This window comes from Astatotilapia calliptera, chromosome 15 (assembly GCF_900246225.1).
Source record: "Astatotilapia calliptera chromosome 15, fAstCal1.2, whole genome shotgun sequence".
Classification (NCBI taxonomy): Eukaryota; Metazoa; Chordata; class Actinopteri; order Cichliformes; family Cichlidae; genus Astatotilapia; species Astatotilapia calliptera.
The window spans coordinates 22,705,681-22,733,305 of NC_039316.1; the positions used below are offsets into that span (position 1 = coordinate 22,705,681).

The 27,625-nt window shown below is 39.8% G+C and overlaps 1 protein-coding gene across 1 annotated transcript; it reads right to left on the bottom strand.

Annotated features, from left to right (window-relative positions):
- Nucleotides 1–1,331: 1,331 nt before the first annotated feature.
- adgrf3b (adhesion G protein-coupled receptor F3b) lies at nucleotides 1,332–27,381 on the bottom strand. The gene is made up of 17 exons (XM_026143434.1): nucleotides 27,322–27,381; nucleotides 27,024–27,036; nucleotides 26,588–26,722; nucleotides 16,656–16,808; nucleotides 14,457–14,512; nucleotides 14,283–14,341; nucleotides 13,567–13,709; nucleotides 8,937–9,167; nucleotides 8,189–8,425; nucleotides 7,866–8,003; nucleotides 7,284–7,483; nucleotides 6,234–6,419; nucleotides 4,224–5,537; nucleotides 3,694–3,735; nucleotides 3,525–3,554; nucleotides 3,366–3,439; nucleotides 1,332–2,571 (listed from the first exon to the last, which is right to left on the bottom strand). Exons 1-16 carry the CDS (start codon nucleotides 27,379–27,381, stop codon nucleotides 3,374–3,376), a joined length of 3,063 nt encoding a protein of 1,020 aa, XP_025999219.1. The 3' UTR covers nucleotides 1,332–2,571; nucleotides 3,366–3,373.
- Between the last annotated feature and the right edge of the window lie 244 nt (nucleotides 27,382–27,625).

Genomic DNA, 27,625 nt, shown 5'->3' on the forward strand with positions numbered 1-27,625 from the left:
TAATCTCAGCCAAACCGATTTACTCACAAACATATAAAACACCAAAAAGCCAAACAATAACATTTTTAAGTTATCAAAGTGACTTATATATCATGTTTAACCCGAGTAGCGAAATACCGCGGGGGTTTGAAGACGATGTGTCGGTCGGCTCAGATATTTGACGTTTACAGAGCTACATTTTCACCTCAAAATATGTTAAACGTTTTTTTGCGACCCAGAAAGAGAAATAAGAGTAATATTAAAACTAAGTAGCTGCCGTCATTGTTGGAAACTGGAATTGGCTGGGCTGCGCTATGAATTCTGCAATATGGTTTTTCAATTTTGTTGTCCGGTTGGAAAATCGGGAGAAATTCGGGAGAATGGTGGCTCCGGGAGATTTTCAGGAGGGGCACTGAAATTTGGGATTCTCCCGGAAAAATCGGGAGGGTTGGCATGTATGGTTGTGGCAACATCACTAACCTTGTCAAACACCTCAGAGTAAATCATATCACAGAATATGACGAGCATATGTTGAGGCGAACTGAAGAGGAGGAGAGGGACAGGTGCTGCTAGGGCAAGACACACGTCTCTCACAGAGTCCTTTAGTGCTGCAGGCAGGCAAGGTGTTCAAATAGCCACAACTTCAGTTTTTTATTTCTATATGATGAACTCTGCAACAAGTAATCTGATGTCCTGTAATCATTATGATGCTATAATTTGAGATACAATAAATAAAATAAGTTTTTGTACAAAGTATCGGTATCGGATCAGTATCGTCGATACCACCCTGAATATTACTTGGTATCGGATTGGAAAGGAAATCAGTGGTATCACACATCACTACCAGATACTACTCTGGAAAGATGTGTGAGAAGCTTAATATAGATAGAATCTTCCTGGCAGCTGTGACTGGTGGCATAACAGGAACAGTAGTGCTGACCCTGGTTATTGTATTCATTATCAGAAGACCACAGTAACTTTCACTTGAGTGGATGACATTTTCTCTGCATTTGTTCATTAATGAAATCAAAACTGTCATCAGTACTGGAGTGTAATGTAGCTGAAACTTTAACTTTGAAATGTAAATTTGTTATATTAGGGCTCATTTGGGAGGGAGATGGATTGTGAATGTTTCCACCTGCAAAGATTATTGTATCACATAAACCTTTCCATTGATTTTTGAAATAACAAGGACCTTCTATTAGGCATCAGGATTAGAAGCAATATAAGGACCAGGAGTAAATTGAGCCACTCCACTCAAAGGTGATGTCCCAACATAACATTATAAAAACAATGATTTGTCTATTTGTATGTGACAGTGATTTTTTTTAAAGGAAAATGTAAGGTTGGAATTCAATTTCACAACAAAAAAAGAATGTTATTTATTTTTATTTGAACAGATTTCAGATACATACAGTGGCCACACAGGGATAGTATACAGGTTATAGTTCACGCCAAACATAAATTTAAATATACAGTAATTCATCTTAAATACAACCATTAAACAAGTCCGGACTTGTTAAAGCATTTACTTTGTTCTATGCACAGTGAGCACTTGCACTCTTAGTCTACTTAATATCCAAAATCCAGTTAAGTCGAAGATGTACACAGTTAGTTATCTTTAATTTTACTTGGAATGGAAGAAAACAAATGATTGTTGCATCTACAAAGATAACTGACAAAATCTACCAACCTTAGCTAATAATAATAGCAAGAAGAATAGCTAGAAGTACTATGTGTCATGTACAAATATCATCGGAACCTTAGCGCTAATCATTGACAACAATGCTCTATTTAAAGGTATAGTATGCTACATTTTTTGGTTATTGCTAGCAAACACAATTTTCAAACTCACTACCAGATTCACTTCAGCCAAAGACAGTATAAAATATGTTCAATGTTACCCGCTGGTTCCTGAAATCTCATTTGAAGCTTTAAGATAATTCTTTTGAGTGGCATTTTGGTGTTTTGAAACCTGATGTGAAGAGTGAAGGGTAGAACTGACCATGAAACTTGTGTTGATGTAGATATCGTGGGAAATTCTCTTTTCTGGCAAGAAGAATGACCTAGATTTCCAAGATGACTGGAAACGAGTCACTGAAACCCTAACCCTTGCCATTCAGGCTGTCATTTATGTCAAGGACGGCATTTAGTAACGACTGCAAACAAAAGTATAAGACAAGCCTCACTTTTACATCTGGCAGGTACAGCCATGTTTTACACTACCTGTCAATGCAGCTGAAGTGCATTCTTCGTCCTGTTTGCTGTTATTGTCCTGTATATGTGTTACAGTCAAGAAACATCAGTTACATGGCAAAATAAGAATAAATAAGAAAGGCAGGGTCTCTGGAGATAAAGACACTGTCATGCACTTCTAATTGGTCATAAATAATAACTAGACAGGGGTTCTATTGCTTTTTAGGAAAACTACATATAACTATAGATAATGATATGATTATAAACAACATTTAGTTAAATCTCCTTAAACAACGCACTGTAAATGTCAATGAACTACATACTAACTTAATGCTAACTGTATTCTCCAGTAGAGGGGTAGTTGGACAGGCGAGTTGTTAGTTCAGGATTCACAGTCTGAAAAGCAAAAAAATAAAACTTTTAAGACTCAACTTTAATTCACAAAAGATCATTTCTGCTTCCATGTGGTGAAGAAGTAATTAATGCTGACCATATGGGTACTATAACTGTTTGACACGAGAGCCTCGTGAAAAACAGCACAACATTCAAATTGTGATCACAAAACCAGCAGAAAACAAGTATTCATATTGTTTCAACAGGTTCAGTGTGACCATGGTTTAATAACTCATTTTATTCAGTTTGGGTTACCCAGAAATCAAAATGTCAATTTCTGCTGCTTAAAAAAAAGCAAAACCTTGAGAAATGTGTCTTTTCCACACTGTAGATAAAGCAAATAAACAGGGTTCATAACTTTGGCAATCCATGAAATGTTTATCATCCAACATAATCAAGGCAAAATTACAATTTCTTTCTTGGCTAAATTGTTGCAATTATTTGTAATTACCTTATCCCTTATCCCTAAACATGATATCTGCTAAACACCAACGTTATCATTTTAAGCATGCTAGTATGTTGATATTACACAACCTATGCCGTTCCACCGGAGTACAAGTGCAACCCTGCTACTCAGCCTTGTTATAGATTACTTTGTAAACACAAAACAACTTGTATTTGTGTGGTGGTTTACAGCAGCCATCAACAGTTAATAGATATAACCCTGAAAATGCGAGTTTAGTTACTGAAGGATCTCTCATCACTCAGGATTGATCAGTTCAGTGGGCTACCAAGTTTCAAGATAGAAATTTGGCATTATTAAAGGAATATTGTTAAGGACAATAGATAGAACTGACCTACATCTTCAGTGGTCTTTTGTGTACGTAGTTGAAGTGAATTTCTTTGTGCTGTCATTTCCTTTTGATTTTCCCTGAGGGAAGAGACCAGAAGTATTATCAACCATGTTTCTATCACTTTATCAGGCAATTCTGTATGTATCTCATTGTTGTGCTTACAGTTATGAGCTTGAACAGTTCCTCTCTGACCTGATAGTAACAATGTAGACAAATTGTTTAATACATTAAGTACATGGCAAATACTAAACACTTTCTTCTAACCATCAATTTTTTTTTTTTATAAATATATCTAGAGTGATATCTGTTCCACTAAAATGATTAAACCTACCTTCTGCTCTGCAAAACACCCTGTGATCAAAATAAAAAAACCCTGGAAGAGAGAAAAAATACGTAACATGTCTAAAAAGACACAATGGTTTTCCTTTTGAATCAGGTTTGCAGTTTTTATCAGCAGAGACAAGAGTTTAAGGGAGTTATATGCCAATGGGAAAGTTAGATCTGTGCATTGCCATTGAATGAAGTTTTCTGATCATCATCAGAAACTTGGATATTGATAATTAACTCAACTTTAATACATGGCTTTATTTTTACTTTTAAACAATGAAATAATGAATGTTTTAAAATATGTTACTTCTACAATTGATCAACAATGAAAAGCAAAAAAATATAACTTTTAAAGAAAAAGAATTATAAAAAAAGACAATTATAATTTATAAACTATAATAGAGGGAAATGGAGATTTGTCCATTGTTGATTTTCTTATTCATATTTGTGAATGTTTTAGATCATCAAATACATTTTTTGAAATAATTATTACCTAAATTTGCTTGGTATGTGCTAACTGTGCATTCAAATTACCTGGAAGGTATTAAGGATGGTGAAAATGTAGGTGATAACGTTATAGATGGGGCTATCAGACATGATGAGTTGAATGAAGCCAACAATCCATGTCACTCCAAAGACAGGTGTTAGAACAATCACCACTTTGAGGATGCCTTTTGCCGTTTCCTTGTCATCGGCCTTGCTGCTGTCAGGGACTGAGGTCTTCATCAGTGTAACGATGACAACAATCATGGAAAAGAGATTTGCCAAAACAATGGTTCCCACAGGCAGGAGAAAAGCATGCATGGAGCCAACCAAGAGTTTTACATAAACTAGCCAGCATGTTTTGCTGTCGTAGTAGTCCTGGTTGGTGTATTTGCAGTACACATAGCTGGATCCCACCATTAGGATTGGGCAAACATAGCCTAAAATGCTGGAGAGGAACATGAAAACTCTTTTCCTCAGTGGGCTGAAGACAAAGATGAGCTGGTGGACAAGCATGATGCTCAGGCACAGCATCCAGCAGAACATAGCCAAGAAAAAGAGGTGTTTGCATATGGTCAGTACTAGACACCAGCTGTCAGTTAAAGTCTTGGGATTGCTAGAAGCCAAGAAACTGCAATATGCAAGCAAGAGGAATGTGGCAATGTTCACTATAGCTGTGTGCCGAAAATGAGAAAGGTTAGTCTTGACCACAGCTGACCACACCAGAGATTCAATGATGAGAAAGATCACCAAGGAGCAAATGGACACACCAAGGCCAATATTTGAAATAAGTTCAAGGATAGGATCTTGTTTTCCTCCATCACCCTTGGACATTAGGACAGAGAATGCAGTTAGGTGGTTGCACTCACATATTGTGTGGTTTTTATCAGAAATGCTGATATTGCATCCTTCATCTGACCATTGATTCCTTGTGGTGTTCCAGAAGACACAGTGAGGTTGAGTGGGGTTGGTTTTCCCACTGGGGAAGTCCAGTCTAATTTGTATAGTTGAATCACTATTATTGTCCAGTGTGGCTGATAATATGAGGTCGGTACGTTCAGGTTGTATGCCATTAAAGCTGTTATTTAATTTACTCATTAGATTTTTCACAGCTACAGTTTTCAGTATTCCATTGGTCTTGTTCATATTCACACCAATGTCAAACACAGACACATCACAGTCATTACTTCGACAGAATGTAAGGTCTAGATTTGTACTGTTGATTCCGTCGCTCTGGTTGACCTTAATGTTCTTCACTAGACCTTCCACAGACTCTAGGTAGTTTGATGACATTTTATAACGAATTGTGTCATTTACCCCACTCCAGGTGCCATTCAACATATTGCTTGCTGCACTAACAAAATCCTGAAAGACAGTAAAATAGAAAATAAACTTAAAAAATTTATTTGACTGAACAGTGACTTTTCACACTTTCTCAGTTGATGCTAGGACCCCTATTCAGGCGTAATCCGCTTGGGTGTACAGTCAAGGATCTTTAAGTACTGCATGGTCTGTTGTTGAAATTTAAAGTGGAAGAGAAACTACATGTATAAAGGGTCATTTCCACTACAGAGCCCTGTTTTGGTTAGTTGTTGCTAATAGACTTACATCATTTATGTTAGCTAATTAGTAACAGAACAAGTAACATGTTTAGAAAGAGTTATATGTTGCTGTATTGACAGTTAGCTGCATCACAGAGTCGTGAAGGACATTATTTTAGCAATTCTTTTGTTATTCTATTATTTCTTAAAGGTCTTACTGTAGATTAAAGAAAATGTAACATATTTAAACTGATGAAACTGATAATCTGCCATATTAATCCATATTATACAGTTGGTGGACATTTTTTCCTGCAGAATAGGTACTTGTACATTTTTATTGACTTATTTCCATTGTGTTGTATTATTGGTATTATTCCTCTAACTATCTTGACATGACATGAGTAGTAGAATGTAGAATGAGTATATGTTGAGGATTATTTGAATTTCTACTTCTAAAATGAAGTCTGAACTTTTATATTCAGAACTATGTATGTATAACAGAAAAGGTAGATGTGCTTACAGGAAAGATATCCTCTCCCAACACAGTTGTGTTTGATGCGTCGGCCATCATATTTAGAACACCGATGGAGGCGCTAATGTCAGCAATACTTTCACCAGATCCAGAACTTAATGTAGAGCTGTTCTTTAGCCCTTCAAATATATTCTTGGCCACCTCCGTGGTGGCCCCTAGTCCCTTCAGGAAGGCCTAGATAAAGGAATTAGTGTGTAAAGAAAAGAAAAATCCTATAATTCTATTTTATAGTTCACAACAGTAAGCACAACAGACACTTTATTTTAAAGTCTTGACATACTTTTACATTTGGATTTGTATGGGTTACATGCAAAACATTAAACAAAGCAGTAGTTTTACATATGCAATATGCTACGCTGTGTAATTGAAATCGCTCCAGATTTTACCATACTCCTTCTAAATGGTATGATCTATATAGCTTAGTTTTGGAGTTTATTAAATTTTACTTATAATGTTGGGTGAAAATGGTAACAAATTGCAACAAAAACCTCTTCGTGATTAGTTGCCAGCAGATATCTGTAGTTTACATGAAAAATGCCAACTTGTCTGTCAAACACTCACCATTTTATTCTCTTAGTCGTAGTGACAGTATGATGCAAACAGTAAACTGAAGACTGAGTTGAAATGTATTGGTTGCATTAGTAAGGAATACTTTATCAGTTTCTGGTTTGTGTAAGTGTATTTGGAGCCAAGTTAGCATCTATTCTGTAAACCACTGGTTATTGTGGGAACCTGCTGGTGACTAAAGCAATTCACTCTAGCTTCCGTCAGCAAACTTCCAGTTACTACTTAATACTGGAATACACTTTTTCCGTAGCAACTAGTGGTCACCGACCAGTCTCTAGGCCTGTGTGACTGAGACCTAGCCTCAGCAGAGAGCTGAGAGTATGAACTTTAAAGTCAAGGTGAACTAAGATGAAAATTTACAAACCTTTATCATTGCAGTTTCAGAAACTAAAAATACTGAAACACATACACAAATGCAAACGAGAGCAAACAAAAACGTATTATTGTAATGACAAATAAAGACACACTCACTTCAGCTGCATTTGAAATTTTGTTCAATTGTTCACTGACGCAGCTTGAGAACACTGCCTGCCAGGCTGGGCCGTTACAAGGTCGGGACTTATAGCCAACCGTGCCTGCTGGGCATGTTCGAATAATCACTGTGTCTCCAGCTGGGGTTTTTGGCCATGTATCTTTATCCAGTAGCTCCTCTTTACAAAATGGCTTCCCAGCTTAATAATAAAATAAAAAAAACATTAGGAAAAAGAAAATAATATTATTAATTATATTTATATCATTAGCTGGTGCAGCATAGGCCTTTGCAAACATATGCAATTCTAAAGCCTGAGAATATGTCATTATACTACACATGAAATTTACAATAAACAGATTAAAGTAGACCCATTATACATTTCAGGCATATATTGCTGAATATTGGGTAGCCAGTCAGTTGACAGTTGGCTTAAAAGAAAGGTGGTATTATTGGAACTGTTTTTCAGACAAGATTGCACCAGCCCCTGGCATAATAGTAGAATAGAAATCTGGAGCTGGACTGAGCATAATAAGGCCCCTTTAAACGTATTTTAAAAAATAGACAATTTAAAGAATCCTTACCATAGATAACTGGGATGTTCAATTGTGCACTTTTAATTTGACCGATTACATTCTTAAAACTGATATTAACATATGGTTCAATCGTTTGTTCGCAGAGGATGGCAGGATTGAATGTGTAGTTGACGTAACTGCTTGAAGCTGTAACAGAAGATGACATTTTTTTTAACTGAATAAAGATTTTGTGCAGTAAGCTTTACACATATTTTGCATTACTGATTAATCTGAGTGTTTTTAATGACATAAATAAACAACAACAACAACAACAAAAAAAACTATGTATTTGTTTCTGTTAGAATACTGAAAATTCAAGGAAAAAATCTTACTTGTCATTTTTACATCAGGAGACACTTTACCATTGTAGCCCCACGAAATGGCATAGGTTGTATTGCTTGCTGGGATTATGGCACTGACGGTAATGCTTACACTTCCCTGATTTTCTGAACAGTCCACAGTAAGAGGCATGCTACTCAGGGTAATTGTATCAGGTAGGAGGGCCACACTCAGATTAGTCCTGCCTATGTGCCTGATTGACCCAATGGTAAATCCACACTCATATGTGCCTGCAGGGAACATAAGACAGTTACAATTATAATGGAGGGTTGGCCCTTTACACATTAATTGACATTTCAGTTAACAACACATGCAGGAAATGACAGGAGCTGAGCCACCAGTTGCCATATTACTGACCATAGTGGAAACAGCGCTGAGAGTATAAACAATATATGTCAAAAATATTACAATGCAAGTTTATAAAAAATCAGATTCTTATTTGTTATGAACAGGTTCAGAGCAGAGCTGATCAAACAGTTTAAATCCATTGTGCCATTGTGCTACCCACACAAAGGATCAAACCAGTTTTTTTGACCTGTCCCCTCATCCCTGTTGAAAATCAATAAAATATCGATCACAAAAAAGAAAATAAATATTCAAACCTGTTCAGAGGAAGTGCTTCACAGGATTAATTCATTATACTATCTTGTTAGTGTGAGTTTATAACTAAGTGTATTTTGTATACTGATTTCATATCAGAGATGTTTTATCTCTAATCAAGAAAAAAGTGTAAACACTTGCCTTCCCAAGTGCCTGTCACCTTGTTGAGGGTAACACCAATACAAGATTGGAAGGTATTTGTGCTACAGGTCTTATTCAGCTGGACCACACTGCCGTCGTTGAGCTCAAAGCGCTGATTCCCTGTGGTTAGATTCCAGCCTGCGCTGTCTGTGGCCTCCTCAAGTTTGCATGCAAGTTGTGGCGTGGACTGATAGCAAACTTGAGTCCCTGGGGCCTCTACAATGACCATTCCTGTGTTAAGATAATACATGGAAATATAAATTATAAAAATGCTAAAAAGGTCACTTTAAACTTATCCAACTTTAAATTTAGCCAACAACATTGTTTTGGAACATTTATGAACATTTATTTTATTCATACTGAATGGTTAGAATAGATAATGTCACAGTTCTGGGTCATTTTGACCCAGCATTTTTTGTTTTTTATATTCTGGTGTTTATCTGTATTATGATTTATGTTCCGATTCTTGGCTGTGGCTCAGGTGGTAGAGCAGATCAGCTACTGATTGGAAGGTTTGTGGTTCGAGTCCTGGCTTCCCCAGTCTGCATGCCAAATATCCTTGGGCAAGTTACTAACCCCAAGTTGCTCTCCGATGCATTCATGAGTGTGAATGTTGGTTAAATTGCACTTGATCTTAGAAGTGATTGTATGAATGGTGTGAATGAGGCATGTTGTATGCAGCGCTTTAAGTACTCAATAGCCCTAATTTCACCCAGCTGTCTCCCTCCTGTTTTTCATTCCCTGATTACTATGCCATTTATTTAAACCCTGTATTTGCCTTTGTCGCGTTGTACCCTCTAAATGCTGTGTGTTTGTGTTCCAGCTCCTTTGTTCTGAGTTGAGTTTTGTTTTGCTTTTGTGACTTTTATTTTATGAGGTTTTTCCAGCAATAAAAGCTGTGTTTTGAGTTCCAGTCCCATCGTTGAGTGTCCTGCATTTTGGGTCCTTTTTTTCCTTCCTGCCTGCACACAGCCTATCATGACAGATAAATTGTAATAACCATGCATTAGTGAAAACTAAAATTAATTGGCATGGAGACAAATAATGGGGATATGGTAAGCTAATGTTACTGCAGCTAAATTGGTATGGTTAAATATATGTGGGCATAATATTTCATTTTGTTTTGTTTTTCCAATTTTTTCACATGTAGTTTTATTGATTCTGAAAAGACAGATTGACATATTTGACATTACTGGAATTAACTGAAGAACTCAAACATTTTATAGACAATAAAGAGTGTGCAGTTGGAATACCTCTATCTAGGGATTGAGAGTAACGAAGTTTCTATTCTCTGTATGTCCTGTACATGTGGCAGAATTGACAATAAAGTTGACTTTGACTTTGACTCTAGATCTCAAAATGCTTTTGACACAATATATTATTAAACAAACTGGAAAAGTGTGGTATTAGATAGTTTGTGCTGAATTGGGTGATGAGACAGCAATTTGTAGATATAAATGAATACAAATCAACCTGCATGGATATACAATCTGGAGTTCCTCAAGGTCCGGTGCTAGGCCCGAAACATAAAATATTCATATGACATATGAGTCTCAAAAATAATAAAATGTTTAAGACTCATGCTACGTGTTCTCACTTTGTTGCACTTGTGGAAATATATGTTTTTCAGTGAGAGTTTACAGCAGCTTTGCTGAATGGTAAATGGCCTGTATTTGTAAAGCGCTTTACTAGTCCCTAATCAATCAATCAATCAATCTTTATTTATAAAGCACTTTTCATACAAAAAAAATGTAGCACAAAGTGCTTTACATAGTTAAAAGCAGCCCACCCCACCCTCCAACTCACTCCCCACACTCTCATTAACATAAATGATGTGAATACACACATATCCCCCCCCCCCCCCCCCCGCACACACACACACATACACACACGCGCACACTTAAAGAGTAAAAATTGGGCTGGGCTCGCATGAGCCAAGTGAGGAAACACTATAACAGGGAGCCGTCTGCACCGGGAGCCGGTCACAGACCGCAGCCTCCAGGCTGGGCACACAGCAGGAGGGAGGCCAAGGAGCCCCCCAGCCAGGCTGAGAGGACCCCCAGAAACCCAGCAGCCACAGTCGATCACAGCCCCGGTGCAGAGAGCGCCCTCTGAGGAAATATGACACAATAGGATATATACAGGGTAAAATGATATATACAGGGTAAAATGATAAAATAAATAAGAACAGGATACAATATAAATATAAATATAAATAGAGTAAGAAGATTAAAAAATGAATAAGAATAAAATCAATAAATATTAGGTAAAGTCTAAATTAATAATAGAATAACAGGATAGAATAAATAAGCATAAAATAAATAAACGTTAGGTGAAAGCTAAATTAAAAAGGTGGGTCTTGAGCCTGTTCTTAAAAACATGTACGTTCTGTGCGGCCCTGAGCTCCTCCGGCAGGCTGTTCCACAGACGAGGACCATACCACTGAAAAGCTGCCTCTCCGTGAGTATGTGTCCTGACTTTAGGGACAGTCAAAAGGCCAGTACCAGAGGACCTCAGGGTCCGCGAGGGTTCATACGGTAAAAGCAGATCTGAGAGATAAGAAGGCCCAAGACCATTAAGACATTTAAAAACCAATAAAAGAACTTTAAAATCGATCCTGAAACACACGGGGAGCCAGTGCAGCGATTCTAAAACCGGTGTAATGTGGGCCCGCCCTCTGGTCTTCGTCAGCACACGAGCTGCCGAGTTTTGCAAAAGTTGTAAAGTTGAAATATTCTTCTTAGGAAGACCAGAAAGCAGGGCATTACAGTAATCAATGCGACTGGTAATAAAAGCATGCATCAGCATCTCCGTGTTGGCCCGAGAGAGAATTGGGCGGACTCTGGCTATATTTTTTAGATGATAAAATCCAATTTTGGTTACATGTTTAACATGTGGGATAAAACCAAGCTCAGAGTCAAAAATAACACCCAGGTTTTTCACTTGTAGCGAAGGACATAGTGAAAATGCCTCTAATTTAGACAAGAGTTTCTCTCTCTGAGCCTCAGGACCGACAATTAAAACTTCAGTCTTGTCCTGGTTAAGCTGTAAAAAGTTTTCTGCCATCCAAGGACCTTAAAGCGCTTTACACATTCAGTCATCCACCCATTCACACAAACATTCACACACTGTTAATTAAAAAAAGAAGTGAGTAAATTTGGCTTGATATGAAAACTTTATGTAGCCCTGGCTATATAAATAGGTCATTTATTTAGATAGTTCATTTATATTGATAGTTAAATGCAAATGTTCACTGTGTTCAATAATGTGTATACAAATGCCTGTAAGGTATGTGATGTGTGTCACTTAAATGCACAGCCTTTTTATTTGTATTTTGAGGTTTATGTCATTATTTTTGAAATGTTATTGATATGTACTACAGCTCCAGTGAACCCTGAAGTAGTCTCTGGTAGATGGGTGGGAGTAAGTGGGGAGTGCACTCTGCAGGAAGCGAGAGAGATGAGAGCTGAACAACAGTGTCGAGTGAACGCAGAGTTCATAGAAGGGCGACAGACGTATTTTCGGGTTGACGGGTAGTTAACTGTAGTGGAAAACTGTTGTACTCTACTGTGAGTAGGAGACGGACGTCTTGCTGGTGTGTCAGAGAGGTCCCTTCTGCTGGTGTGCTGAAGTTATGTGTTCACATGATAGCACGTGGAGACGACGACTGTGAGTGCTGCTGCCGCGGCCTGCTGGTAGCCTTGACCCAGTGGAGGTGTGAGTACTATTGTTTGCACGTGCTTTTTATTTTACTGCTTGGCAACAAGTGAAGCGACCATATTGTTTTAGGTCCCAAAGCACCCGAGCCACGACTCAGGCCTGCAACGAGGGGTTTGCTAGCAGAAAGACTGTAGCACTTGAGGTGTGTGTGTGTCGGTGAGAGTGCGTGTGGGCCCACAATATTATTTGATTATTTTGTTTCTGTTCAGGTAGATGGCTTACCATTGTTTATCAAACTTTATTAATTTTACTTATTTTCCTTTGTGTTGTTGTTAACCAATTATTCACTAAAGTGGAGTTAACTTTATAATTGACCTGCTTGTGTGTGGTTTATTTCCATATAGTGTAGTTTTATTGCATATTTTATACCATAAGCATTAAAAAGGGAGTATCAGTAGAAAAGTAACAACAGGAACCCAGGGCCCCTCTCAATAGAATGTGGGATGGGTGTTACATTTAACTTTGCATTAAATGTAAGCAAAACAAAGATCATGTGCTTTGGAAAATGAAAACTAACTCATTAAGCATTGTTGCTAATGTATGGATAGAAAATACACTTGGGGTGTGAACAAAAACAGCTGGACGGCTCATTTTAGACATAAAAGCAAAAGAGCAAAGACTGTTGCATTGTTGGAAACACAACATTCTGAACCATACTGCTTACTTATTTTGTCATAGTTGAATTAGTGTGTGGAAATATGGGGTAACATATACAAAAACACAATACCCATAATGCACATTCCAAAAAAAAGAGGTATGATACTTAATATAACTCCATATCTGGAGCACACAAACTCTATATTTTTAGGTCCAAACAAATGTCATAAATCTCTGGTACAGAGAAATATATAGATTAGAAGATCAAGTTGTACAGGAATTGAAAGAATAGTAAAAATAATTTTTTACTGACCTAAAGTGTCCACAAATATAGCTGTAGGTGTAAGCAGACTTGTAAGATTATTGACTATGTCTTGAAGTTTACTAGTCAGCACTCTGACACTGACAGCTACCTGAAAGTCAACATACTGCAGCGATGGGGATGTGGAGATGGTTCTGTAGAGAATGATGGAAAAATAACTTGTTATCGACATAAAAAAAACATTACAGTACAAACAGTAAGTTTTATTTACTGTGCATATCTAATAAATTACATATTGCAAGGTCTCCAAAAAGTATTTGGACAGTCTCTTTGGAATCCTAAGATTAATCTTTTTCGCAATCACTTTTGTGCACCATGAAATGCAGAAAAGAAAATTAATGAATGCAGTTTTCAAGTGCTGTCCCCTCTATTGCCAGGGAACAGCTATTGACACTAGTCATCAGGTATGCACAGAGTTACTGAAATGATGAGAGTTTTACATAGAATTCTTTGGCATGGTTTCAGGGTTTCCCATCTACCAATCAGCTTTGAAGCTCAGGTCTCTGAAACAGCCCTGAAGACATTAGCTAACTCAGGTAGAATCATTTACAAAAAACTCACCTATAATAACTAACAGTTTAGTTGGTGACTATAAGTGGTGTCACAATAATAAGTGATGTTGTTTAAAAAAAAATAACATTGACGAAAAACAAACACAAAACCAAAAAGGTAACTTATATAACATATTTCTTTGTAAAATACAGTACCTTGGACCAGTAACGTTCACATACTGAATAGCATTCAGTTTTTGAAATTGGTTTTGAAGCTAAGAAAAGAAAAAGCATGACATCGTTGATATTTTTGTACTATGTAACAATAGAAAACATATTTATATTTATAGTTTATTTATAGAATAGTACAAACGTGAGGATGAGACATACCGTTGTGGTCTTGGTTGAATCCCATGCTGCAGTCTGTACTGATCCATTGATGAAAACTGTGTTCATTGTAAATATTACAGTTTGTTATTACTTTGGGTTTTATTTTGGTTGTCAAAGACAAGCATGCATATCAGCATGGGGACTGCTTTGAATGCACAGACTGGGATATGTTTAGAGAAGCTGCTACATACTCAGACACCGTGGACCTGGAGGAGTACACAATCTCAGTGACCAGCTACATCAGCAAATGCATTGAGGATGTCACTGTCTCCAAGACCGTGATCTGCAAACTATAAACCCTGGTTCTCTGCAAAGCCACGCAACCTGATGAAAATCAGAGACTCTGCCTTTAGGTCCAAAAATAGAGGAACTTACACTACAGCCAGAGCAGATGTATCACGGGCCATCAAAGACGCAAAGCGGCAGTATGCAGACAAGATCAACACACATTTCACAAGTACAAAGGACACTCGGCGAATGTGGCAGGGCATCCAAACAATCATGGGCTACAAGCCAACACCTCCAGCATGCAGCAGGGATCCCTCTCTGCCAGACCAACTAAATGACTTCTTTGCATGTTTTGAGGCAGAGAACAAAGAGCCAGAATAACAACCTGTCTCGCATTAGTCTTCTGAACATTTAGATGGTTGTTAACTTCAGGAAGACCTCAATGGCTCACACTCCACTGCACATCAACGGATCTGCTGTTGAGATGGTCAACAGTGTGAAGTTCCTCGGTGTGCACATCTCAGCTGACCTCTCCTGGAACCTGAACACCACCACCATCATGAAGAAAGCCCAACAACGTCTTCACTTTCTTAGGAAACTGAAGAAGGCCGGTCTCCTTCCTCCTATCCTCACATCATTTTACTGGGGAACCATTGAGAGCATCCTCTGCTGCTACATCACTATCTGGTACGGGAAATGCACCCTCGCTGAAAAGAAGTCTCAGCAGCAAATAGTGAGGAGAGCAGAGAGGATCATTGGAAGCCCTCTCACATCCATCTCCCAACTCTATGACAGACACATCATTCGACGTGCGAACAGCATAGTGAAGGACACTTTCCACTCCTCACATGCACTGTTCTCCCTCCTTCCATCTGGCAGACGGTTTCGCAGCATTAAAACTGTAATGACCAGACACTGCAAGAGCTTCTTCCCCCATTCAGTCATAGCCCTCAACTCACTACCACAAAAGGACTGATATAAACATACACCTCTACAAACACCTTACAATACTTATCAAAAGACTCAAAAACAAGAAGAACTTCCACAAATCCGCTTCAAACTGGTCCTGGGAACAATATTCTCATTTGCACACTCAGTCACATACTTCTGAACACACACCTAAATTCTTTAGGTGAAATCTTTACATTTTTGCATTTCGTACACGTCTTTGTCATGTCTCATCAATAATATCCTGACAATAGCTTGAAACTGGTATTCAATACCTACTGCACATTCTCTCAGTCCTGTCTTTGTTTATCTTTGTTTATCGTACAGGTAATATTGTATAGTTACCATTATAGTATTGTATAGAATTGTATAGTTAGTAATTAGCACCTTTTTATCCCTTAATTTTTAGCATTTCAGTACACTGTATACTGTGAATACTACTGTATTGACAATAAAGCTCTTGAATCTTGAAAAAGTAAAAGAGTGAAAAGCAAAGGATAAACATAGCTGTATTCAACAGATTTGTACACCACACTTATTATAGTTTATATTAATTTAGTTTCAACTGGAATCCAAGTACATTTTCTCATTTTAATTTAGGTGTAATTGTTCAAAATGTTCAAGTTGTTACATTACTTTCAGTGTATGCTTTGTTTTTGATTAATTTATTTGTGCTTTTTTCATGGCAATATTTTGGAAATTCAAAACAGTATCTTAATACTATTCAACAAAACAGACACTGTTGTCAAATTTGACCAAAGACATGTTTGACTATTGTTATATATATTTTTTTAAATAAATAATATTGTTTATTTGCAAAAAAAGTACTTCTATTTTTAAGTACTTTTAATGCTTTCAACACTCATTTTAATGCAAATAGTTTAATTTTGCATTAGTTCTCTATAACACTGGTATACACTAAAACTTATTCCATATCATTAATCAACAGAATAGAAAAAATAAAATAAAAATAATAAACAAAAAAACAAACAAAAAAAGAGTTACACATTTCAGGAGATCTACCTTGAACTTTAGGAGAACAGAGGGGTGTGATGTAGGATACATTTTGTTTGCAAGTAGCATCCCCGCAGCAGCTGTAGTTGTAGCACACTTCATTGCTCCAAAGATAATTTGTAGAGCAGTTGCAGTTCGTGTCAGTTCCAACAATGAGGCATTCTAGAAATAAAAGAAAACATTCTTAATTCTCTGAGTTTTTTCTTTTTAGTTTTTTTATTTGAGGGTTAGGGCCACTCTGGATCATCAGAACTGTATGGGAAAATTTGACTGACACCTGCTTTCCTTCATAGTACAACAGTAGACAACATGTAATGTAAAAATATCTTGTCATGGTCCGTGGTCCTGTGTCTAAGGTGTCTGTGTGTGTGTGTGTTGGATGCCCTGGTGGCCACACCCCTGGGCTGGGCCATTACCGGCACACCTGCTTTCCATCCGGGGCGATTACCTTTTTTTTTTTATAAATTAGTGTGAAAATGAAAATCACTAAAATGACCATTTAAAGGTAATTTTTTAAACACACATCTACATCCCACTTCTGGTTTGGCAGAATCTGCAGATGCAGCTTGTAGCAATGCTCATGCAAATTCAGACCACACACCATTACTTCCACAGGCATGCTGAAATGATCTGTATGTAAACATGCCATGTTTTTTCTTGCAGTTTCAGTACAAAACTATCCAAGGCCTAAAAACTCTGTTTGCATTAGGAGTGTGTGTGTTATTTTGATAGTCTTGTGTTTCCTGTGCTTTGTATCGGCTTTTACTTCCCCTGTCTCATTTCCTGATTTGTTGCAGCTGTCTTCCTTGGTGTTTCCCATCTTCCTAATTATCTGGTGTGTATTTAAATTCTCAGCTTCCATATGCTCTTTGTTATGTCCTCTCTTGCAGTTTTTTTTTTGTTGAGTAGTTGTTGATTTGGTTTCCTTGTTCCTGTACCTGCATTATTTTGTATTATGATTAAAGGACATGGGAAGTAAGTAATTAGTTTGTGGGTTACTATGTTTTTTTTTCTGTTGTTTTTTCTGTTGTTGTTGTTTTTTTGTTGTTGTTTTTTTAACCCTGCAGTAGTTTTATGATTTAAGCTTTTTTTGTGTATTAAAGTCACCAGTGACCATCAAAAAAAAAAAAAAAAAAAAAAGATTCTAGCCAATCATTTTACGTTTCCGAGGATAATAGGCGGGGCCAGGTACGTGCGTTCTTTTAGAGCAGAGCTACAGATTAAAAATGGCCAAGGCGAAGCGGTCAAAAGTCTGGCTGTACTTCACAGCAAAATATGCAGACTCAGCAGCCTGCAACAAGTGCTTTAAGGTGATACTGTCAAAGGAGGTAACACCTGAAATCCGATGAAACACCTGGCGACGCATAGCGTTTTCTTTTAAAAGCCCAGAAATGCGCCGTATGATAGCTTGCTGCGAGACCTCACACCGAGCACATCTACTGTGCGTGGGTTGCCTGTTATCGGACCCGGAGTTAGCAATATCCCCCAAAAACCCCGAAGAGGAGAGTCCTGGCCCCTAGCCCTGCCAGTGTAGCAGAAATGATGATGGCAGCAGCAGCCGTTCTTCTCTGGGTGAGTAGCTTAATGTTGTTCATGTGTAATTTACGTTGCGTAGGCTAACCACGTTATTACATTAATGCATGTGAGGTGAACTAGCAAACACTATCATAGCTACATGCGGCTGTCTTCTTGTTTGATGGCAGATACTCCCTTCACCCTGGCCAAAAAGGCTAAAATGACCAAAGAAAAAGAGGGAAACAGATAAACATGAGAGTTTTTTGGACAAAGTGTTTTTTCCATTGATTAAGCACTGCTTCCAGCTAAGAGTGATACCATATATGCCCCATAGCTGCAGAAAAGGCTAACTTTGTTATCTTTTTACAAAAAACAAGCTGAACATGAGAGATTTTGGGACCAATTTTGTGTTCTCCATTCTTTAAGCACCGGTTTGAGCACCGTTTGAGCACCGGCACCGTTTCAAAAGTACCGGTTTGGCACTGGTATCGGATAAAACCTAAACGATACCCATCCCTAGTCTCCAAAGACGTTTCAGAGAATTTGGCAGTACATCCAACTGGCCTCACAACTGCAGATCATGTGTAACCACACCAGGCCAGGACCTTCACATCCAGCATGTTCACCTCCAGGATTGCCTGAGACCAGCCACACGGACAGCTGCAGCAACAATCGGTTTGCATAACCAAAGAATTTCTGCACAAACTGTCAGAAACCATCTCAGGGAAGCTTATCTGCATGTTTGTCGTGCTCATTGGGGTTTGAACCTCACTGCAGTTCGTCGTTGTAACTGACTTGAGTGGACAAACACTCAAATTCAGTGGCATCTGGCACGTTGGAGAGGTGTTTTGTTCACAGATGAGTCCTGGTTTTTACTGTTTAGGGCAGATGGCAGACAGCGTGTGTGGGTGAGCGGTTTGCTGATGTCAACATTGTGGATCAGGTGGCCCATGGTGGTGGTGGGGTTCTGGTATGGGCAGGCGTATGTTATGGACAATGAACACAGGTGCATTTTATTGATGGCATTTTGAATGCACAGAGGTACCGTGACGAGATCCTGAGGCCTATTGTTGTGCCACTCATCCACGACCATCACCTCATGTTGCAGCATGATAACGCATGGCCCCATATTGCAAGGATCTGTACACAATTGCTGGAAGCTGAAAACATCCCAGTTCTTGCATGACCAGCATACTCACTGGACATGTCACCCATTGAGCATGTTTGGGATGCTCTGGATTGGTGTATACGACAGCGTGTTCCAGTTTCTACCAATATTCAGCAACTTCACACAGCTATCGAAGAGGAGTGGATCAACATTCCACAGGCCATGATCAACAACCTGATCAACTCTATGCGACGAAGATGTGTTGCCCTGCATAAGGCAAATGGTGGGCACACCAGACGCTGACTGATTTCCCCCCCCCCCCATAAAGCAAAACTGTGCACGTTTCAGAGTGGCCTGTTATTGTGGGCAGTCTAAGGCACAACTGAACATTATTTACGCTGCCTAATCAGTAGTGATGTGTGGATCGATCCTGAAATATCGATTCCTCCGATACCAGTCATTTATGTTCTAGAATCGATTCTCACATTAAAATATTGATATTTTAGTAATTTAGAGTAAATTTGTAGTTTATCATTAACAGTAACAGAGTGGAAAGAAACTATAACATTCGGATTGTCTACATCCAAAGGAACTACTTCCTCTTCCGCCTTTCATAGTCATGTGCGAAATACGGCTGTATAAATGTCTCGCAGCCCCTTGGCGTGCGCAGCTGAGCGTAATTGGAGTCATGTGCGGACGTATTTTACCTCCACAAACAGCTGAGACGTGGTTTGCGATACATGTGGCAAAAAAGTGAGGTGTTGTGGCCATACTAGAGAGACATTCAAAAGGGCTGTTGGGGGGTGATAAATACATTTTACAGGGTTTATTTATCGGATAAAGTACATTAAATGTCATCGTTTTTATTATCGGGTTGGAAACAGCGGTGGTGTCCAAATTCAGAGGCTGCTTCGCGGTCTAAAGAAAGCCGGGTAGTATGTCATGAGCTCCCTCGGTGGAGTGAAACTCTGCTGTCTGCTCCTTGCTATCTGAAATATAACCGGGTGCTTGCATAAACTCTGGACTGTCTCACACTTTGTTTAATTAGTTTTCTTTTTCGACGTTTATTTAGCTGTGTGAAAACCCCGGAGGAACCCTCCCGTTAAATTTTATTTAATCTAATAACTTTAATCTCAGCCGATTTACTCACAAATAAAACACTGAAAAAGCCAAACAATAACATTTTTAAGTTATCAAAGTGACTTATATATCATGTTTAACCCGAGTAGTGAAAGACCGCAGGGGTTTGAAGACGATGTGTCGGTCGGCTCAGATATTTGACGTTTACAGAGCTACATTCTCATTCTTGAGGCGAACTGAAGAGGAGGAGAGGGACAGGTGCTGCTAGGGCGAGACACACGTCTCTCACAGAGTCCTTTAGTGCTGCAGGCAGGCAAGGTGTTCAAATAGCACAACTTCAGTTTTTTTTATTTCTATATGATGAACTCTGCATTATTAAGTGATAAGAACAAGTAATCTGATGTCCTGTAATCATTATGATGCTATAATTTGAGATACAATAAATAAAATAAGTTTTTGTACAAAGTATCGGTATCGGATCAGTATCGTCGATACCACCCTGAATATTACTTGGTATCGGATCGGAAAGGAAATCAGTGGTATTGCACATCACTACTAATCAGCCCCTTGATATGCCACACCTGTGAGGTGGGATGGATTATCTTTGTAAAGGAAAAGTGCTCACTAACACATATTTATAAAGATTTGAGAACAATATTTGAGAGTCATGGGTCTTTTGTGTATGTAGAATAATTTTCAGATGTTTGCGTTCGGCTCGTGAAAAATGTGAGCAAAAACAAGTGTTGCGCTTATATATTTTTCCGTGCATTTATTCATCAATCTAAACTAGTAATCTCACATGAGTTTAGTAGAACTGACAAATGAGCACTTCCTGACAAAACCTGAAACAGTGCACATTGGTAATATTCTTTTATTAAAACAGAGTCCAGTCCAATAATTTTGACTCTTGTAAGAAAAACATCAGTTATAGACAAATTGCAGTTAATATTACTGCAGCTCTGTTATGTTGAAGATAATGTTTAAGTAATCACAGCCTGATGATCCTTTTTTTTTAAAGGTTAGATTACACAATTTTATTTACTTGGGGATGCAATAATAACAGCTCTTCACACAACCCTCACACACCTGGACATTAGTAACTCCTATGTTGGAATGCTATTGGTGGACTTCAGATCTGCCTTCAATGCAGTTCAACCCCACAAACTGGTTAAAAAACTAAGCAACCCATGACTCAGCAGCTCACTGTGCAGCTGGATATTGGACTTTCTGAGCAACAGACCCCAGAACATCAGAATGGGAGAACACACCTCCTCCACCCTCATTCTGAATGTAGGTGTCCCACAGTGGTGTGTCCTCAATCGCCTCTTATACTCACTTTTCACCCATGACTGTTCTCCAATCCACACCAGTAACACCATCATATAATTTGCTGACGACACCACCATCATAGGACTACAACAACGATGATTCAGCCTACAGAGAGGAGGTTCAGCATCTGAAGCAATGGTGTGACGACAACAACCTGCATCTGAACACAGCCAAGACCAGGGAGATGGTAATCGAGTTCAGAAGAACAAAGCGATCGGGGCACTCTACCCTCTACATTGATGGGGAGGAGGTAGAAAGGGTAGAAAGCTTTAAGTTCCTCGGAGTCCACATCTCGGCCAACCTTACCTGGTCCATAAACATTTCCCACCAGGCAGGAAAAGCACAACAAAGGCTATACTTCCTCAGGGAACTACGCCAGGCCCAATTACCCCAGAGACTGCTAGTAAACTTCTACTGCTCCACCATCGAGAGCCTTCTGACCTACTTCTGCACACTCTGTTTCAACTGCTGCACCGCAGAGGACAAGAGGAAACTGCAGCGGGTGGTGAGGGCAGCAGGCAATCGGCACTTCACTAACCCCCCTCAGAGACATTTATACTGGCAGACTTCAGCAGAAAGCCAGCATCGTCATCAAAGACCCCATGCATCCTGGACACTCACTTTTCCCCCCTTCCCTCTGGTAAATGCTACAGGTCCATCAGGTCGAAGACAAACAGACTCAACAGAAGTTTTACCCACATGCTGTCCAACATGCCCTACCTCCACCCTGATTGGAGGATAACTGCACTGCCAACGCTCATGGACATTATCGGGGCGATTGTGGCTCAAGAGATGGGAGTTCGCCGGTTCGAGCCCCGGCTTGGACAGTCTCGGTCGTTGTGTCCTTGGGCAAGACACTTCACCCGCTGCCTACTGGTGGTTGTCAGAGGGCCCGGTGGCGCCAGTGTTCGGCAGCCTCGCCTCTGTCAGTGCGCCCCAGGGTGGCTGTGGCTACAATGTAGCTTGCGATCACCAGTGTGTGAATGTATGCATGAATGGGTGGATGACTGGATATGTAAAGCGCTTTGGGATCCTTAGGGACTAGTAAAGCGCTATATAAATACAGGCCATTTACCATTACACCTTATTTATAAACCGTATTTCTATTTATACTTCGATGCAACCAACATCCCTACCTCTCTAAACTGTATTTATTATAACCTTATTTATTATAGTTGCAACAGCACCCCCCACTCGATGTGCAATATCACTGATCACACTGCACCTCTCAATGCACCTGCTCCTCAGATTATTCATTTATATATATATATATATATATATATATATATATATATATATATATATATATATATATACCGCTTTACTAGTCCCTACATGAATAGGATGAGGGACCTATGGATTCTTCGATACCCAACATCCACAATGACGGCGAAACAACTAGTAGTTCAGTGTTCCAACATTCGAAAGAAGGGACTGCTCTCACAGCTAGAGATTGACGAGGTACAACACAAATGCTACGGCAAGGAGGAGTCAGGACGCCAGGTCAGGGAGGCGATATCATCACCCCCACCCGAGATTGGGTACATAGCCCCAAGTGCGATAGGAGAAGGATCGTTGAGTGCGAGAGGAACTGACCTGAAAAATAGGATCATGGCCAAGCTTGAAACCTGGATCCCCCGTAGCCGGTTACCAAGATTACGTGAAGTACCCTCAGAAGGTCTGCTAGATGATGTTAATGCAGCACTACGGGCAATACCTACAACCACGATTACCGACACTAACAAGCTGATCTACAATACGGCAGCAGTGATCAGTGAGATGCTTGGCTACAAGTTGAACAGCCACAAGGGGCAGTACCCTCCATGGAGAAGGAGGCTAGAGGGCAAGATCAAAGTAGCACGGAGGGAGGTTAGCCAACTAACGGAGTTGCAGCAAGGTGCGACAAATAAGGTGCCTAAGAAATACAGCAAGCTGTCCATACCTGAGGCCTTGGAAACTGCCAAGCAAAGACTCAGAGCCTTGGCCAGCCGCTTGAGGAGGTACACCAGAGAGATAGAAGGCAGGAGAATAAACCAGCTGTTCTCCACAGAACCAGCAAAGGTGTACTCTCAGTGGCAAGGGAACAATAAGAGAACAGCACCACCAAGGCTGGAGACGGAGCAATACTGGAAGCGCATATGGGAGAAGGATGCAACCCATAACGGCAATGCTCAGTGGCTAGAGGATCTGAGGGCAGACCACAGCGACCTCCCTGAACAGGGTCCAGTAACCATCACAGTGGCAGATATCCAAGAAAGGGTCTCCAGTATGAAGAGTTGGACAGCACCAGGGCCCGACATGGTTCACGCCTACTGGCTGAAGAAGCTGACTGCACTCCACGAGCGTCTGGCAGCACAAATGAACCAGCTGCTAGTTAACGAGAGACACCCGGAATGGCTAACCGAAGGTCGGACGGTCCTGATCCCCAAGGACCCCAAGAAGGGACCGGTCCCCTCCAACTACCGACCAATAACCTGCCTCAGTACTACATGGAAGCTCCTGTCAGGCATCATATCGGCTAAGATGAACAGGCACATGGGTCAATACATGAGCGGGACACAGAAAGGAATTGGCAAGAATACCAGAGGCGCAAAACACCAGCTACTGGTAGACAGAACAATCAGCCGAGACTGCAAGACCAGACTGACCAACCTGTGCACTGCCTGGATTGATTACAAGAAGGCCTATGACTCAATGCCCCACAGCTGGATACTGGAATGCCTAGAATTGTACAAGATAAATGGGACCCTAAGAGCCTTCATCAGGAACTCAATGGGGATGTGGCGTACAACACTAGAGGCCAACTCCAAGCCCATAGCACAAGTCACCATCAAGTGCGGGATCTACCAAGGAGATGCTCTGTCCCCACTGCTGTTCTGCATAGGCCTGAACCCCCTCAGTGAGATCATTAACAAGACTGGCTACGGATACCGACTACGGAACGGAGCAGTTGTCAGCCACCTCCTGTACATGGATGACATCAAGCTGTATGCCAAGAGTGAACGAGACATCGATTCACTGATCCACACTACCAGGCTATACAGCAATGACATTGTAATGTCGTTCGGACTGGAGAAGTGTAGTCGGATGGTATCAAAGAGAGGGAAGGTAGTCAGAACTGAGGGGATTGAACTACCAGAAGGCAACATTGCAGACATAGAGGACAGTTACAAGTACCTGGGGATCCCGCAGGCAAATGGGAACCATGAAGAGGCCGCTAGAAAGGCTGCAACCACCAAGTACCTGCAGAGGGTCAGGCAAGTCCTGAGGAGTCAGCTGAATGGTAAGAACAAGATCCGGGCCATCAACACGTACGCCCTGCCCGTGATCAGGTACCCTGCTGGGGTAATAGGCTGGCCAAAGGAGGAGATAGAAGCCACTGACATAAAGACAAGAAAGATCCTTACCATGCATGGAGGGTTTCACCCCAAGTCCAGCACCCTGAGGCTGTACGCTAAGCGGAAGGAAGGGGGCCGGGGACTGGTGAGTGTCAGCACCACAGTCCAGGATGAGACAAGGAACATCCAAGAATACATTGGGAAGATGGCCCCAACTGACCGAGTGCTCAGTGAATACCTCAGGCAGCAGAAACCCAAGAAAGAGGAGGGAGACGAGGAACCATCATGGAAGGACAGGCCCCTGCACGGTATGTACCACCGGCAGATAGAGGAGGTGGCTGATATCCAGAAATCCTACCAGTGGCTGGACAAAGCTGGACTGAAAGACAGCACAGAGGCACTAATCATGGCAGCACAAGAACAAGCTCTGAGTACAAGATCCATAGAGGCTGGGGTCTATCACACCAGGCAAGACCCCAGGTGCAGGCTGTGTAAAGATGCCCCAGAGACAATCCAGCACATAACAGCAGGGTGCAAGATGCTAGCAGGCAAGGCATACATGGAACGCCATAACCAAGTGGCCGGCATAGTGTACAGGAACATCTGTGCCGAGTATAACCTGGAAGTCCCGAGGTCAAAATGGGAGATGCCCCCAAGGGTGGTGGAGAATGACCGAGCTAAGATCCTGTGGGACTTCCAAATACAGACGGACAAAATGGTGGTGGCTAACCAACCGGACATAGTGGTGGTAGACAAACAGAAGAAGACGGCCGTAGTGATCGATGTAGCGGTTCCGAATGACAGCAATATCAGGAAGAAGGAACACGAGAAGCTGGAGAAATACCAAGGGCTCAGAATAGAGCTCGAGAGGATGTGGAGGGTGAAGGTAATGGTGGTCCCCGTGGTAATCGGAGCACTAGGTGCGGTGACTCCCAAGCTAGGCGAGTGGCTCCAGCAGATCCCGGGAATAACATCGGAGATCTCTGTCCAGAAGAGCGCAGTCCTGGGAACAGCTAAGATACTGCGCAGGACCCTCAAGCTCCCAGGCCTCTGGTAGAGGACCCGAGCTTGAAGGATAAACCGCCCGCAGGGGCGTGCTGGGTGTTTTATATATATATAAACCTCATGTATGTATGAGGTACATATATATATATATATATATATATATATATATATATATATATATATATATATATATATATATATATATATATATATATATATGTTTGTATATATGTGTGTGTGTGTATATATATATATGTATATATATGTGTGTGTATGTATGGTATGTACGCATGCATACATGTGTATAGATATATGTATGTTTGTGCGTGTATGGGTGTATCCGTATATTTGCAGGTGTATGTATAACTTGTACATATCTTTCTTGTGTAAATGTAAATTTGTCTGTTATTGTGTAAATACTTACGCTATTGTGTACTTCACATACATGGAAAAATGCCAAACAGCCTTTCACTATTCTTGTAACAGTGACTATAAAAGCTATTCTATTCTACTTCAAAAAAATTACAACTTAACAACAAATTCAAGAAAATGTTCCAGAAACATACCTGCTACCAGTTCAGTGTTTATGATTTGTACTGTTTGTTTGCTCAGTGGGAGGTTTGTTGAATTGATAGCTGACAGGACAGTTTGGGCATCCAGTGTGACATTACTCTCCACCATTATCTCAGCGCTGTAGATATCTTAAATAGGAATAAGATTTGATATATGTTATTATTTTGTGTGATTAGCAACTTATTTGAATAGAAGAGGTATTTGAGAAATAGAATAAATGTAAAAATTATATTAACTACATGATGAATTATTGTGTTCAATTTAGGAATTCAGATTTATTGGGATAGTAAAAGGTAGATTTTGGTTCTCATCATTACTTGTGAAATACCTAAGGCTTACTAATAAAATAAACTAAAATACATTATTAAATAAACTTAGCTTAATCAATGTGATCACCTTCAACTCCTCCTTTTTACCTTACTGGCTTACCTTGTGCAAGGACCTGCAATGGCAAAACCAGAAAAATGACAAAATAACGCATTCTCAAAAACTAACAATTCAATGTTAAGATAAATTAAAGTACACAAATCATATCTCTGTCCATAAACGTGAATATATGGATATACTGTGGAGTTGAGATTTGGAATAAAACAGGTTGAATTTTCTACATTAAACTAGTATATAACACACAAGAGTAAAATATAATTAACATTTAACTTGAACCTTGATTGGTAAACTGTACTCCTATACAAAAAAGTACCCCATTAGACTGAAGACGGTTCTCTACCTGGTAGTAGATGTACACAGCTCCGGTCAGAAAAATGAAAACCTTGGAATACATTTTCATCACCTGGAAAAAAACACAAGTTATGACAAGCTGAGAAGAGAGATACTCAATGAAGAACATACATAAAGTACACAATTTATCCAAGGTACAGCACATGGATGCATAAAGAAATACTGGTCCTATTTGTAAGGACATTAACACTCTCACAACTATTATTGTGATTTGCTATTATAAATAAAATGGAACTCAATTGAAAGTGTCAGAACTTAAAGTGTCGGGAAGTATAATCACTAAGCTAGAACTC